Raw genomic sequence first — 16,974 nt, 5'->3', positions numbered from 1 at the left:
TGGGTACCCACGAGTCTCCCCTTTACAGACATGCCCACTTTATGATAATCACATGCAGTTTGGGGCAAGTCATAGTCAAGTCAGCACACTGACACACTGACAGCTGTTGTTGCCTGTTGGGCCGCAGTTTGCCATTTTATGATTTGAGCATATTTGTTATACTAAATGCAGAACCTGTGAGGGTTTCTGGACAATGTTTTTCATTGTTTTGTGTTGTAAATTGATTTCCAGTAATAAATATATACAAACATTTGCATAAAGCAAGCATATTTGCCCACTCCCATGTTGATAAGAGTATTAAATACTTGACAAATCTTCCGTAAGTTACATTTTGAACAGATATAAAAAATTGCGATTGATCGCGATTAACTATTTGAATAAATTGACAGCCCTAGTAGATACTAACACAAAACAAATATAAAGTTATTACTTTCGAATTGAGCATGAAGACCTTCAACCTCGATATAGCCAGCGATGCATTCACACCTACACCCACGCACATGCTGAGCTATAAATGAAGATCCTTTTGATGTTTTTTATTGCTGCCCTTTTAGAAAATCACCTCAATTCTTAGTTCATTCTTTTAAATTGTTCTTTGGAACATTATTAGCAAGAACAATTTTTTCCGTCTCATTCTGCCTGTTAGTCAGGGAGGAAACACTGAGTCAGGCTCAATTGTGGGGAAATCTGGTCAGCAAAACCTTATATGGTAGACTTTGCAAGACAATACAGCATGTTCAAAATACAATAGAAATAAAATACAAACATGCATTTTAGTGCAACTATACCATGCATGTATCAAGTGCAAGAAACTGAGTCTTTTTTAAACTTTTAGATTTTCTTTAAGCCATATTTATCCTGTCAAAATGTAAATTAAACTGCCGTCAGACCACAAATTGACCACTCAGTGTTAATTAATGAAGTAGGAATTTGAGTGTGCTTTATCTAAAAGAGCAGCTGATAATGTGGTGATAAAACAACTGATAGATTTATGAATGTGTCACTATTTTGCCAGTATGGCGGTGTTTTACTATGATGTTAAATGGTTAAATTGCACTTCCATTTGGAGCTGGTACAGCTGATTGAACCCAGTGACCACCACAGTGATGAAGCAGCAGGCTGGATGCAGAAAGCAGCTGACACATCTACTCTACTGTACTCTCCCAGTTTGCTCCCACAGCCGTTTGCTTCACTGAGACGCTCATAATACAGTTACACAATATTCTTATCTGATCACATGACTCATCCCATGTTTGTGATCTCAGCGTGGCACGCCTGTCATTGTTTTGGTTACTCTTCAGTCCGGTACTCATTCCATCGGATGTGCAGTTGCATGCCGTTACACTCTGCTGCATGTGTGTGTGTGCAGTGATAAGAACACACACTCATGCGAAGGCTTAGGGTTGCGTCTGTGTGCTGCAGCAGCGGCTTTTTGACCTCCCGTCGAGGAAGAATGGCATTCATCCAAACAGGAAATGAAGCCTTATAGGTCTCCCTGTGTGTCTGTGTGTGAGCATGTGTGTCTGTGTGTGTTGTGTGGGTGTGTGTGTGCTCCTTGTGTTTCCTGCTGATCCCGCTGCTTGCCTGTGTGTGTTTTGGTCTCTCTCCTGCCTCTCCTGGTGGTCTCTCCCTCTTGCTTGGCTGTGAAATGCAGAGTTTGTCTGTATTTTCATTTTTCACTGTTGGATATTTACACTTACTCTACTTGCCTCTTTCTCTCTTCAGTGGATTAGAGTGATGTGTGTGTGTGTGTGTGTGGCAGGATCTTTGTGTGGTCCATTGCCTCCGGGCTGTGGTTATTTAAAGGTTAAACACAGGGGTCTGATATTGGCAAGTGGCAAGTTTGGATTCAGAGCGTGTCATGAATTATTTTGGATTAGAATATTCTTCCTTAAAGCTTCTCTATATGATATTTGAAGCATTAATATAGCAGCAAACAACTATTGTCTATGTAAAGATAAAGAGGAGTAAAGTCTACCTGAGCAGAGAATGAAGTCACTCTCCCTCTGTGTGTGTCGTAATCCGAGTTTTTCCTCGCTTTGTTGACATACTGTAGCCGGGCAGGCCGTGCAAGCTTTTAGTGCATGTTCATGCATGTGAGCGTGCCCCACCAGCTAGCTCAAGGCCGCCGCTCTGCACTGCTCTCATACGCCGATTACAACTGTTAACGCCATCCCGGCCAACGGCGTTATCGCGGAAGCGTAGCACCCACCCTCCGGTTCCCCCTCTGTCAGCAGTGTTGCCGTTGTTTTCACTGTTAGCACTGTTAGCTGCCGGCTCAGCCTTCACCATGTTGAGAGCCATGTGGAGGCAATAGAAATGCTCCCAACCTTGCATTTAGCACCTTTTAAAAGGAAATCCAGTAATTTATGATTTTAATTCAAGGTAGATTATTTTCATTATAAATTCATTTGTCTATTTTTTAGGGGGGTTGGGTTGTTAGGTTTATAACGTAAAAAATAAAAGATTGAAATGTTGTGAGAGCCCAAGATGACATTTTCAAATGTCTTGTTTTTTCCGCCAACAGTCTAACCCCCAAATATAGTCAGTTTAAAATGATATAAAACAAAAATCTTAACATTTAAAATTAGGGATACAGAAAACTATTTTTGAAATTGGTCCAGTATTGAGGAAGAACTGCAGCCACTAAACGAGCTGTGAGGGCAAGTGAGCAGCAGCAATGTGACGTTAGGTCCACTAAAAGGGCTTGTTTTTGTCACTGACAGGCTCAGATTGTTATTGTAAGTGTCTGACAACATTATAGAAAGGAGCCTACAGAGAAATAAAACGTTTTTCTTTCCTTTCCCTTGATCCGGTCTGTTTGTTATTGTGTCCAAGTCCCGCTCAAGGAGAAGTCTGGTTGGGAAATGTGAATATCCGTATAATCTGAATCAAATAAATCAAATTCAAAGACCTCATCCACATTGTGGAAATAATCTAAATATTCAGTCATGACATTGCAAATCGTTTAGATAACACTGAGCTACGCTTTCTGTACTCCAACACAACAAACACTTGCGTTCCCACCATTGATGTATTCCACTGTTGTCTTCCGGCAACACTTCACCTTGCCAGATTTCACAACGAGAAGCGAGAGTGGGAGTGAGCGAGACTCTTTCCATAATGTGAGACACTTATAATAACAATCAGAGCCAGTCATGGCAAAAACAAGCACTTTTAGTGGACGTAAATGACGGTGCCAGCTTGCCCCAATGGCACCATATTGCAGCCTGTGAGCAGCTGCCGTCTACAGCGCTCTCCCTCAATACTGGACCAACTTCAGAGATTGCTATCCCTATTAGTGAAGCACAAAAACATGGGAAAATAGGGTCCAGAGTTACCCTTTAAGACTGTTGCTGCATTTCCATCCTGTGTGAGTTGCAACACCCTGAATATGAACCGTGGCAGCATGTGTATGATTATTATGACTCTGTCCTGCATGAATAGAGGTTGAATGTGAAATGACTGGTGAGTGATGTTGTTCAGTGACTCATCCGTGGTTTCTTCCTCTTCCCCATGGCAGAGCATCATCATCATTACCCAGCGCATTCTTTCCCACTTAACAACCCTCCGCAATTACATCTAATCATTACACCTCTGTTCTGCAGTTCCTCTCTGTGTAAGAACACTGTAGGCAATTATTTGACGGCTCCGTAAAAACAAGGCTGATTAGGAAATTGCAGAAGACACAATCTGTAGCTGAGATTCAGCTCTCACTGTTCGTTATCTCTATTGTTGTCTGGCTCGAAGTCTGTCGCTCTCAGCTTGTATGTGAACTTCAGAGCTCAGTCAGAACGCCGTTTGGCCGCAGCCCAAACGTTAGATTGGCAAAAGTCAGCCGGGGTGTTTCCATATGTGCTGTGTTAGCAAACAAAGCGTCGACCTTGGCATGCTGTCCTGACTCTCTTTAATGGAGGGCTTTTTTTTTCCTCTCCAAGGTTTCACACTTAAAATCCTCACACAACCTCCTCTTCTGGCTCCATCACACCACACGTGGTTTGTTAGATTTACCAGAGGAATCCGCTTTTTTTGAGGGATGTTTAACAAGAAGCTGCCAAACTGAGAAGCTCCCCACGGGGTGTTTGACCTCCCATTTTGGCTCTGTGTGTGGATGGAGGCTCCGTCATGCTCTGCGTTGCACTAACAGCCCCACCGAAGGGCCTTTGGACAACATGTTTGAATTCATGCAGATGACGGGCTTCAGATGTGCTGGCTGAGAAACAGACCAGACAAAGAGGCATTCGCTCTGCTTCGACAGCCGTTTTGGCTCGGTGCAGAGGTGGGAGGGTTGGATTGCACTGCTCCTACAGATGAGGCTGGGAGCTTCAGCAGCCTAGAGGCTCAAGGAATCAGGCATGTGACCAGAAGTTTAGCGGTTCAAACTTAGGACAAGGTGCCTTAGAGCAGTGGTTTCTGGGGGATGGGATCCCCTACTGGGTCATAAGATCATTCTGAGGGCTCATGAGAAGCTTTTTCTTGTGAAATACTGGATAGTTTTACATTTTCAAGCCCACAAAATGTATTAGATTGTAGGGCTGTGTGGGTTTATTGAAACTTTTACTATTACAAATACGATAGCTAGGAGATAGCTGGTACAGATACCAACACAAGATTTTTTTACTTACTTTGAGAAATATGAACAAAAGAACCAAAACCCCAGAGATTAAGCTTATTCACTTTCTTTTTGAGAGTTAAATGCGAAGATTGATACCACTTTCGTCCGTTAAATATGGAGCTACAGATAGCAGCCAATTAGCTTAGCTTAGCACAAACACTGGAAACAGGGGGAACAGCTAGCCTGGCTCTGTCCAAAGGTAACAAAATCTGCCCAACAGCACATCTAAAGCTCATTGACTGACATATCTCTTTTATTACACGGCTATGTTGAATACTCGATTCTGATTGGTCAATCACGGCGTTCTACGGTCTGTTATTTCTTTATAACAGACCGTTGCTATGGGCGCGGTTCTGATGTTGGACTCTGGCGTACCGTTTTGTGTCAAATTATTGATTTCTTAAGTAAGTAGCCAATAAGCGGGATAATGTACAGCTAGCGGATCATTGTTGTGAAATAAACCCCTTCAGGGTGATGCATCGCGTCAGGGTTAATTTCACAACAATGACCGGCTAGCTGTTCATTATCCCAAACTTGTTTAATCTGTAAAGGAAACCATCTTGGGGTCCGGTACCCAGTTGTTATAATCCATGACAAGAACATGGTCTCCATAAAATACCGTCAAAAACTGGTACAAATTATGATTTGAATCAGGAACTGTTGATCAAAAAATAAGTAACCAGACTATAAATCTGATCTCGTTACGCAACAACTTTTGGTTGTCTTTTTTCCTTAGCTTTAACAGCCAAACAATCAGTACTCCCAATATAACCAAAGGCAAAGATGCCAATGTCTCCACCAACAGCAGACTCTCAGTACACACTGATGCAACAAAACCACAAGATGCTTTAATGATACAGCTGAATGATCACATTTCCAAGCTCGATTTCACAAAAGCAAACCTGTTCAGGACCCTTCTCATGAGGAAGTTATTTCAGGAAACGTAGGAAACAACTGTAGTAGAAGCCGACCCGGCAGGTTGAGAGAAAGTGGGCGCAGCAGAAAAAAAAAAAAGCACACTTCAGCACTTCAACATAAAATAACCTGCTGGAACACACTGAGCATCACAAACTGTTCAAATCCGCTCTCTCTCGGGGTGAACGTGGGTAATAGTGCGAGCATGAAAGCGGGGCTTTGCAGAGAAAGAGTTTTTTTTCTGGAAAAATAGCAGTTAGAAGACGAGACGTTCATGTCCTCATCAGGCTGTCTTCACCTGTTAGCAGCTCCGACCATTCAGATAAATCCTCCGACTCAGTAAGCCTGAAACTGGGGTTCAGATGTGTTTAACAGACGTGTGCTTCGTAAGTTATTATCTCCTCGTAATCCCGCAGAACAAGGATTTCCAATTCCTGGACTGCTGTAAAGACAAGCTTATCTTAGCACTCAGCCAGGAATGGCCTTTAATAAGACCTTGTGGCATGTCTTATTTCATAATTATGTGTGGTTCTGGTTTATGATATTACACGCCAGTACAAATAGTCCTAATGTTCTTGGACGGCGTGCCATGGGAACTGAGCACTCTTCAGCGTTGTGTGTCTCAGAGTTGCAGGAAGAAGATGCCTCGCTGCCAGATCTGAACTCTATCATTAACCGTTGGTACATGTGTCTGGCCTGGCTCGCCACACAGACACACTGGTATGTAGGGTGTGTTTGTCTAGTAGCAGGCTTTCCCCCCTCATGTTGTGTGTAAGCTCCCTACAACGCCTACAGTACACGCTGCGCAGCCCTTTTTGTTTGTCCGTGCGTTTGTGCATAGCTGGCGTTTTATTGAGGATATCATCCCGCGGCCAGTCTGCTGCCAAAGCGCTGAAAAGGCTGTTTTTTTTTTTCTTTCTTCTCTCCAACATGTGTTGAAGTGAAAACCGGCTGTCTCAATTCCCATATCAAAGTCTACAGACAGACATTTTTTCCCCCCTTTCTAGTATCTTCTTACCTCACCCTCCCAAAGCAGTGTGTGTTTGTCTGGTGGGAAGTTGTCAAGTTACGTTTGCGTAAGGCTTTGAAATTCCTTCCCTGGTGCTTTGATTGGCCGCTGTGCCACCGGACTGAGAGATTTATGCTCCTTTTTGCTGATGTAGTGTAGACGCTTTCTATCAAAGCGTGACCTGAAAAAACCTACCGACTCTGTCTGAGCAGTGCTGATCAGTATGAGGGAAGAGAGGCTGAGTCAAATAAGGTAACTGTTTTAGATTTTCAGATTTATTATTCACTACCATAAGTCTAAAATGCCTGCACTCTTATCTCCATTACACCTAAACTTTCAGTCAAACATGAGTCAAACAATCCCAGAGAACAATACACAATAGAGGAAGAGTTATTATTCACACACCTGCAGGTGATGGAAGACAATTTATGTGTTTTTGTGTCATTGTTTCATCGAGTGACGCGATGTGAAGTCATCAGATTCCCCGGGTGTTGAAATTCAAACAATAGCTGACCCCAGAGGCCCATTGCGGAGCTGCTTTATTGAAGCTTTCCAAAGTGCAGCTGTAACCAAAATGGCAACAATCTGGATGAAAAAAGAAATAAATCACAAATATTTAGCCACTCGTTGCTACTAACAACACAACAAGAATCTCATCGTGGCAACCGCTGCGCTGACTCACTCGTATCCCAAAATGAGAAGAAGTCTTTCAGTCCAAAGTGATCTAGACTGCATTTTTTTTTCTTTTCCTGTCTGGCTAGAACATGTGAATGATGGCGTTGGCAGTAATTCCAATGTATGACCTGGAAGAAAGAGTTGACGATGAGTATAAAGAGAAGTGAAAACATGAGGAGGCCCTTTAAACCCTAAAAGCCTGTAGCTGATGGAGAAGCCAAACAGCGGAGCCAAAACTGCTCAGTGTTCTGGGAAAAACTCAAACATATGGGGGACAGTGGTTGAAAACACATGTGAATCATCCACCTTTTCAGTTTGGCAACATGCATTTGAGTCTCTTTCCACCAAACAGATGGACCATTAGGGTCAGGTAAACACCTTTAGTGCCAGTTGAGAAGTCAGAGGAAGCAGCAGCAGTCGAGGGAAGAGACAGGCTATGAAGAAGCTATTGGAGCTCCCCACTGGGTCAGTCGAAAGGAGTCAAGTCAGAAGACGCTTTTCTACTCGGACCTTTTGCATTTTTGTCACATCTATTTAACGTTCTTTGGGCGCCGGTCAGTGGATTAGCAAAGCGCTCTCGACAGGGTGCAACCGCTCGCTGCAGTTTCGTATTTTACCCCATGTGAGAACAGTTGTATCATCACTGTTACAGCAGGGCTATTTTCTGAGCATACAGGAAGGAGATTAACTCACACCACTTCGCCTTCTCACTTCCCCACAGTTTGCCAGCTGCAATGATGTTTGTCCACACGTTGCTCTCTGATAAGGGGAGTGTGTTTGGCCAAGGCCAGATGCTTTCCAAATTTAGAAACAATATTTCAACAACAGTTCTCTTGTTTAGGGAGGACTTTCTTTCGGTGGTTTATTGTGGCACTTTTCCTCTTTTTGAGTTTTGGCTCTTCCCCATTATATCTCATGATAACAATGACTTTACAAGGTCTGTAGGAGAAGTCGGTGTGTTGAGGTCACAGTGAAGTGAAATGAGGTTAAAATGTGGGTCCATCTGCGTTGTTTTCCATTTCTTTTCAAATGGAAACGCCAACTCAGTCTTTAGCAAAAAGCAGTGACGTAGGTTACCAAAGTAAGTTAATCAATAAGGTTAAGAATAATGTGAACGTTAGCACTAGCTGAGTCAACTGAAAGGGTTATTTAGGATTTTTTGAAGTGGGGTTGTATGTATTCTCCCATGCTCTGCAAGATAAAATTATTATTTTTGTGAATGGAGTCTGGTGGCTTTGAAGAGGGCAATATAACGACTTCGGTTCCCCGTCGGAAAGGGCTGTCTGATGGCGAGGTAAAGCGGCTGTGGACGGGAGCAGCAGCCCTTTCCGACGGGCAACTGAAGCTGTTATATCACTGTCTTCAAAGACACCAGACTTCATTCACAAAAACAGTCATTTTACCTTGCAGAACATGGGAGTTGCTGGTCTACCGCTGCAACAATCGGTTAGTTTGTTTGCGTTATTGTGTGATTTCACAACTGGAAAGTTACAGAATGATATAAAAACCTAAATAAATAAATAATGGACCCACCCTTTTAAAGCTTTGTTTTGCAAGTAAAACCAGACCTAGAATGACTGAGCTATTCCCTACTCCTCCTTTATGCCTTCCTCTGTTTGGGTCCATCGCTGTACCTCATCACTCTCCTGCAATTAGAAGCCAAAAAGACTGATTAGGTTTTGGCCCAGTTGTATCCGGACGATCATGATTTATGACAGTTTTGAAATTTGGGAATTATCTCTGAGCTGTGGAGTCAGATTATTAGCACAAACACAATCGTAGTGGAGGCCTTACACACTGGAGCTTCTGCTAAAATGGAAATATTTGTGCATTGGTTTGTTCGCCTCATTGGGAAGACTTTGTCACCACAGATCTTTTTTACATTAAGAGGCCTCTCATGTACTGGCAGCTCGAGTTAAAAAAGATGACTGTAGTCAACGCTCTGCCATCGCTCTTAATTCAAACAGACACAACAGGGCACTGGAACAGAACGGATGTTTCCCCTTTGTATGGGAAAGTCTCTGTGGGAGCAATTATGGATGAGCATCTTCGCCTGTTATGAAATATTGATTCCCTCTGTTTTCTGTCATTTCAACGATCCACTTTCCTATATCCGTGTGTGTCCTGTGAGAGGTAAAATCTGCTTTGCATCGGTTTGCACGAGAGCTTGTCAGCTCCCAGGTTTAAAATTAGACTTGATATTGTCCAGAGATCACTGCACTACGTACCGGACTACACACAAGTCCAGCAGTGTTGTTGATTCCCTCAACTCTGGGACGAGTGATACTTGAAGGCCATACAGTGGAACAGAGACAGAGCTCAGTCCAGCTCCAGATCCCCGTGGCATGAAAGGAATCCTCTGTTGGCGCTGGTCGCTGCGGACTCCTTCCCCCCCTGTGAGAGACCATCGTTTTACTGGTCTGCCCTCAGCAGACATTGCAGCCTTTCATCTCTCAGAGGAAGGGCAGCTGCTCCTGGGCTCCTCCCGGCGTGTGGAGGCTGAGCAGGGGATGGAAATGCAGCGATGTGTTATGATATTTAGATCTGTAGAAGATATGTCAGTGGTGTTTGAACGTGATAGTTGATGGGCCTCCTTGATGACAGTTGACTGGCAGAAAATTAGTTATCAACTGCTTTGATAATCAACTAATCATTTATTAAGCAAAAATGTGAAACATGCTTTGGCTCTAGCTTCTACACTGTGAGGATTTGGGGCTTTTCTCTGTTTTATAACGGTGTGAATTGAGTATTTCTGGATCTGGGAATTGTTGGTCTGACAAAACAAGACATTACCTTGGCCTTTTAAAGGGATAGTTTGGGTGTTTTGAAGTGGGGTTGTATGAGGTACTTATCTGTAGTCAGTGTATTACCTACAGTAGATGACGGTCAACACACCCCAAGCTTGGAGAAGAAGACAGGAGTTACAGCACAGGAGCAAAGCAATGTACTGCTGTGGATGGGACCCGACAGCAAAATGTATTTTAGCCACCTAAAAGAAAGGCCCATCAAAGAAATCAATATCGGTTTAAGTGTACGCTGACTCCAGATTCCATTGAAGAAAAAACCCTGTAATTTTACCTTGCAGAACAGGTGTTGCTGGTTTATCGCTGCTTTGATCTGTTAGTTTGTCTGTGCTATTGTGTGACTTTGGTGAATCCGAACAAACCAAAGTCACACAATAACACGAACAAACTCACCAATCGAGTCAGCGGTAGACCAGCAACTCCCGTGTTCTGCGAGGTAAAATTACAGGTTTTTCAATGAAGTCTGGCGGCTTTTACGAGAGCATAGATAACTGCTTCAGTTCAACGTCAAAAAGGGGAATGATGGAAAGGTAAAACGGTGAAAATATTCTAAATATAGTGTACACATAAACTGATATAGATTTTTTTTTTCAGGTGGGCCTTTGTTTTAGGTGGCTAAAATACACTGCTCAAAAAAAATACACTCACCTACGGCCATCAACAAATAAAGAGTTTCTTATCCACAAAAGTTTGTACGACAAAGATTCACCTTGTGTGCACAAATGAAAGTATGAATGGACAATTTGCCCAAGTTAGGTGACACATGAAACTTTAAAATAGTTCAATAACAGTAATCAATCCAGATTGAGAAACTTTAGCTCTGCTGCCTCATTGAAGTCATAATGCTGCATTTTTTTCTGGCATGCAGGGTATAAAAAAAAGAGTCATGAGTTCAGCTGTCCAATAAGTTATTTTTTGTCATTTGGAGCCAAGTTTTCCTAATGCATCTTTAAAGTGATTAGTTTTTATAAAAGGGGACGGGCTAATTAATGGAACATTGGTGCAATTTCAGTAGGAAAACACTCTTGGTCTCGAGGAGCATAAATAATGCATCACAGTTTGGCCCAAGCATTTGGCAAACGGAAGATGAAAGAGACGTTTTCCTGATAATAGAAATCTGTGAGGATTCGAGTTAAATACACAATAGACTTAATTTTATTCCTCTGAAATATGAATGCAGTGGTCTCTCAATTATGTCACTTCAATCACATTTTATTTAATAGTTTTCTCTCTTTTTGTGTGTGTATTTTGAGTTTAATAATTTGCTGAATTAATTAGTCTTTATATACTAGATTCAGTGGTCAGTAACTCAATTCATTGTTGAAATGTTCACATGCACATGCTTCGGTCATTCTTCTGTTCAGACCTTCGTCTCCACCGCAATCGATTTTATTAGTGTGCACTGGCTGTTGTAAAAAGATTACGACCCCGGTGATGAAAAGCACGGCCTCGTGATTTAATTAAACCTTCTTAAGCTGCTGTATGACGAGTTCATTGAATCCCAGCGGTCCTTGTTGTGCCGTACGTCTCTTGTGTTTCCACAGTAGCATCGATCACATCCCCTCTTCTGTCATTCTGTCACTTACAGACGGTGGACATCCATAAAGAGAAGGTGGCCAGGCGGGAGATCGGGATCCTGACCACCAACAAGAACACGGCGAGGACCCATAAGATCATAGCGCCGGCTAATATGGAGCGGCCCGTCAGGTACATCAGGAAGCCCGTTGACTACACTGTACTGGACGACGTCGGCCATGGCGTTAAGGTGAGCACACTTTTTTCTCTACTTTAGATCAGATTTCTCTCAGTGCATTAGTTTCTCTGCTTCTGTTCTTCCTCTATATCTAATTTTCCTCCCTTCCCCCTCCGCTCTTTCTAGCCAGAGGTATTCCTATCTCCCGCCCTCTCCTCTCTCTCTCCCACTTTGACTCGTTTTCTGGCTCACACTCCATCTCTTGTGCTTTGTCTTTCATCTTCAGAAAGCACCCCTTCTGACCCTACAGGAATATGTTTCAGTGTGGGTTGGTGGGAACGGGTTGGGGGCGGAGATGAACTAAAAAAAGTGATTACATCATGTAGCTTTCAGAAAGCAGCTCTATTCTTAGAGAAAAAAACGAACCAGTGGAGGACAAATTTGCGAGACGTTTTTAAAGGCACTTAGGCCTCGGACCGCTCTCGTAATCTCCAGTTTCTCTAAACCTCCGCGGAGGAATGATGTTACAATTACATTTGTAGTTTATTTCCACATCTGAAAGGCGGCAGAGAAGCTGATTTTGATGTGATAAACTCTGATGTGACATTTTCACTCTCTCTCTCTGCCATTAGGGCTCGCTTTAGGGGTCACTGGGTCGTCCTGGCAGTGGCGGTAATGACATCATTTCCTGATGGCCGGAGGCATTTTTTGCCCCTTGAGCGTCCCCTGTCCCATCAATCAGACAATCAATTGCAGCTTTCACACAGATTGGATTAGAGGCCCGACATTACCGTCCCGTAGCGTTACAGGCATTGATAAGGCAGGTTAAAAGGATAAAAGCCATTGTGTCATTCTCAATTTACTGTGTAGGGAATTGCGTTGGACCCGTCAGTCATGATGGAAGGGTGTGATGGCGAACGGGGATTGAACGGTTTTATTTGGGTGTGTTTCCCACGACAGGGACCAGGTTTGCAATGTTATTTATTAATTTTGGAGGGAGCCAAACTAGCTGTTTCCCCCTGCTTTCAGTCTTTATGTTAAACTAAGCTAATTGACACCTGGCTCTAGCTCCAAATAGTATTTCTATATAATGATTTAGTATTTATATTTATAGCTTAATTTGAGGTTCATAAAACTTGAATACTGTTGCACAATTAATCACTAGTTTTTAACCATGAAAAACTTAAATCAACAGATTATATTGTTTTTTACTTATTCTCTCTTTTTATTATTCTTAATGCTCTCTGTTTTTTCATTTCACTTATACATTTTAGCATCTAATGTCTTTTTATTATCTAGTTTTTTTTCTATTTTGAAAGCACTTTGAGCTACATCTCATGTATGAAAAGTGCTCTATAAATAAAGTTTATTATGATATAATCACAGGGGCAAAAAGCAAGCCAAATCACAGCGAGGCATGTGTGAATCATCCACACTTGTGTCTCTTCTGTGTTCAATATTAAACAGGAGAGTTGCTCAAAATTAGGATACCACTACATGATTGCACAATAGTGTCAAATTACCGAAACCATCGTGCTTCATGGCTGCTTTGAGAGTGTTTGATGCGTCTATTTTAAGAACATTACATATTACTGTGGGCCTAATCTCAATGGATTTTCTCCTTTTATGAATGCAGCGTTTAGTTGGTGATGGTGATGGGGGAACGCACGCACACACACACACACACACACACACACACACACACACACACACACACACACACACACACTCCTGCAGCCGTCCTACATCACTCACCTCCTTTCATCTATGCATGTCACAGCCCAAAGAGCCAATCAATATTCAGCATCAATACTCCATATTACTTCATATAGCATCCTGTGATGGCAGCTGTCAGATCCCCGGCTTGTATAGAATATCTATAGCCACGGTTTACTTACTGACCAGAATCAATACTTTAATGGGACTTTAAATCATGTCTATTGCCTCCAGTTAACTGTGGAACTCTCTACATGTGCCTGAGTGTTTGCAGTTGGCCTAAATGTTGAGTTGGTTTTTACGGCCTTGCACAGTGTTTGCACAGTTAAAACACCAAAGTGTGAGCCGTAATGCAGAGAAGAGACACCAAGTAGCGCTCACATACATTATTAAATACAAGCTGTTCTCAGATCCAAACGAGCAATAAGGAAAAAAAACTGAGAGACAAGAGGAGGTGAAATTCATCTGGTAGATAATCTAATCTGAACGTCGTATCAATAATAAGCGGAGCTGACGGATCAGGATGTTTCTGCCTCTCAAGGCGTCCTGACAGTGACGTGATGCTTTTTAGCTTTAATACGAAAGATGAGATTTATTCTTCCAGTCAGCTGATGTTTAATCTCGTCAGCGGGGATGATGTCAGGTGTTTGAAGTTAGATTGCATTCCTTTGATATTTTGCATTGTCAGTTTACAAGATTATCTTTAAAGGGAGACTTTTTTGGGGGAATTTTGATATTTTTTCTACTTGAGTCGACAAAGTTATGACTGCCAGTTCATGGAGCTCCCCGACAAAAAAACCCAGATCAGAGGCAAAATCGCCGTTGGTTGTTTGAGTGTCATGTGTGAACTGGCCAAAAACGCTCGCCGATGCCTCGCAGACGTATTCCAGATATCTAGCATGGACCTGTCAGGGACTCCGACCACGAGCTGCAGCCAATGAAACACAAGGTTGAGAATAGGCTTGCCTCGGTAGTCGTTGTTACCGGTGTTACACGGTGGTCGGGCACACACCGATTACATTACTTGCCCAGCGTCGTTTTGCTTTTTTTTTTTCAGAAATAAAACCCATTTAGTTCATTTTGGCGTATCAGCGCCGTGTTATCAATACAAAGTCGGACGACGGACGCTAAAAAACGCTTCGTATGGAGCCTCAGCTGGGAGTAGCAGGTGTCATATTTCACACACACAGGACGAGAGAGAGTTGACAGACAAGACGATGCGAAGCAAAAAGTAAAAGCACCTATTTGGAAAATATTTCAAATTTGAACCCAATGCTATAAGGGAACCATGACGTTAATGAGGCAATCGTCGCGAGGAGGACGGAGCGGTCACAGTCGGTGTGATTGACGGTAAAGATCAAAGCAAGCGCGCTAAACATATTGACCGCCATCTTCTCTGTTAAATGTCCGGTGTAAACGGTAACATCGGTGTTGTCACAAATGTATTAACGGGTGGGACGATTCCCTCGCTGTCACATCCCTAGTTGAGGAGAAACCTGGGGGGAGGAGGGGTCGCCTGTAACAATAGGAACTTACTGTTTGTGTTGCATTTGCAACACGGAGCAAAGTTGTTGTTGCACCGAGAGGAATAAATAGTAAGAAATAGTGTGGAAAACGGTGGAAACACGCTATTTTATAAATACATGTGCCAACAATAACATCAACAATGTGTCTCACATATGGTATCATGTCATTTAACGTGTATTTCTCGCTTGTTTTTGTGACAAAATGTAGTTTGGAGACCTCACCGGGGGTTCCTCCTGGTGAAAAAGAAGAAGTCTACTTGCTAATTAGTCATCTTGTTTGGACTATATATTTTGGGAAGTGTTTTGTGTTCTTTTTTTACTGACCCGTCAGACTCACCGAACTCTAACAGACTGCATTGCTCTACATTTCCACTCTCAGCTCGACATGCTAAGCCTTTTTTTTTACTTGATAATGTCCTTAATCTGAACCTGTCTGTCCCATAATTCAACTTGGGACGTTAACTAAAGCATTTCCACGCTGACAGTCTGGTTTGTGCAGCAAAACAGAGATACGGCATTAGCCGGGAAGATAAGGGGAGGCAGTAGTAGGCCTTTGCATGACCTAGATTGTAAAGTGAATCTCGTCTAGCTCTGATAACCCGGTGGGGAGAGAGAAATTTGAATGTGAAATTTCACAGCTGCACTGAAGGTGGTTCTGTTTTTTAAAGAGGCCGTTCATGCTGACCTATGCCATGATTTTTGCTTTTGGGTTTCATCTTCTCTCTTTCTCTCTCTCGTGGTCTTGTGATGCTACAATGCTTTCTGCAACGGCCACTGGGGAAGCTGCATTATAGATGAGCCACTTGACTCTGCCGTTGTCAAACCCCACTGATATGTTGGCTCTTTATTCTCTTTGACATCAGCCCACACAAGTACATTACAAAGGTGGATTTTACCGCTGCCGGTAATGTCATCATCTGAGTCCAAACCTCTATATGTACCAAAAAAACGAATCAGTAGACTTAAAATCCATATGTATGATAGCTTTTAGATATACAAAGGTAAATTCTTCCATCTCAGACACCCTGTAGATATAAAACTTGCTTCACTCGTGCACAATAGCTCTGCCATCAGATCCCTGTGATTTCCTTCCAGCCCGACCGTGGCACTGGGTGTGGTGCTGTAGCTATGGAGCCACACTGTTTTCCTCAGTGGTAGTATGACTCGTAACCGCTGGCCTGCCTGCCCGCCCGGGTCTTGCTAAATGTTTACTCAGTGTAAATACAACGAGGAATCATTTTCCTCCTGCTCGCTTGTACTCTGACTTCTACTGATCCGTTTAGACGTGGCCATTTTGACATGCCCTCTTTCTCTCTCTCTCTCTCTCTCTCTTCTCTGTCTTTTTTTTTCTCCTACGCCTTCATAAGTGGCTAAAAGCCAAGGTAAGTCTGGTTTGTCACATGACCCATTCTACTATGATGTATTATTGATAGATTCCTTTCACAGCAAACCCCCTATACATGTGATTATTATTGTCACTTCCCATGTTATTCCTTTTAACAGACTGTAGTCCTTTTAGCTTAGAACACACTCTGAGGCCTTGTCCACATGTACATGGGTATTTTTTTGTTATCATAGCTTTTTTCTATGCGTTTTGGGCTTTCGTCTACACCCAAACGGCGTTTTAGGTCAATGAAAACTGAGCTTTTTAAACTTTGTTTTCAGTGTTGACATGTGGACCGGGAAAACTGAGTTTTGGGTTTGTAACGTCAGAGCGTTTGCTCTTATCTCCTTTGTGATGCGTCACTAATTAGGCGATGTTATGTCGTGCAATGGCATTTATACATCCACGGATGGCAGACGTGGCCACATGAACTGCTAACAGGACTTTTTACATGTTTACACCATGGATGTATTAAAAGAACTGGATACAGCGTTGGAAGCGGGGCCCCGGTCATTCCTATGAGACTTGCTCAGTGTGCGCATGAAGCCTTAAAGGCTCGACTTCCGTCTGGAAAAGTACCCGGATCTTGGCATAGTAGCGTCCAAGATGATTGGCGGAGTAGCGTCCGCTCGGTTAC

General features: G+C 42.8%; 1 protein-coding gene across 9 annotated transcripts in view; it reads left to right on the top strand.

Annotated features, from left to right (window-relative positions):
• The window catches only part of abi1a (abl-interactor 1a), a 57,765-nt gene that overhangs the window by 20,178 nt on the left and 20,613 nt on the right, over positions 1-16,974 (top strand). For 5 of the 9 annotated variants that reach the window (XM_074621629.1, XM_074621627.1, XM_074621624.1 and 2 more), the window contains exons 3-4: positions 11,607-11,783; positions 16,321-16,335. In XM_074621629.1, the coding sequence (XP_074477730.1) occupies positions 11,607-11,783; positions 16,321-16,335 (192 nt within the window). The remainder of the gene's footprint in view (positions 1-11,606; positions 11,784-16,320; positions 16,336-16,974) is intronic. The other 4 variants (XM_074621623.1, XM_074621621.1, XM_074621625.1 and 1 more) reach the window with 1 other exon arrangement.

Source organism: Sebastes fasciatus, chromosome 21, assembly GCF_043250625.1.
Source record: "Sebastes fasciatus isolate fSebFas1 chromosome 21, fSebFas1.pri, whole genome shotgun sequence".
Taxonomy (NCBI): domain Eukaryota; kingdom Metazoa; phylum Chordata; class Actinopteri; order Perciformes; family Sebastidae; genus Sebastes; species Sebastes fasciatus.
Note: the sequence above shows the minus strand (reverse complement) of the source record. Positions and strands in the feature narration are given on the sequence as shown.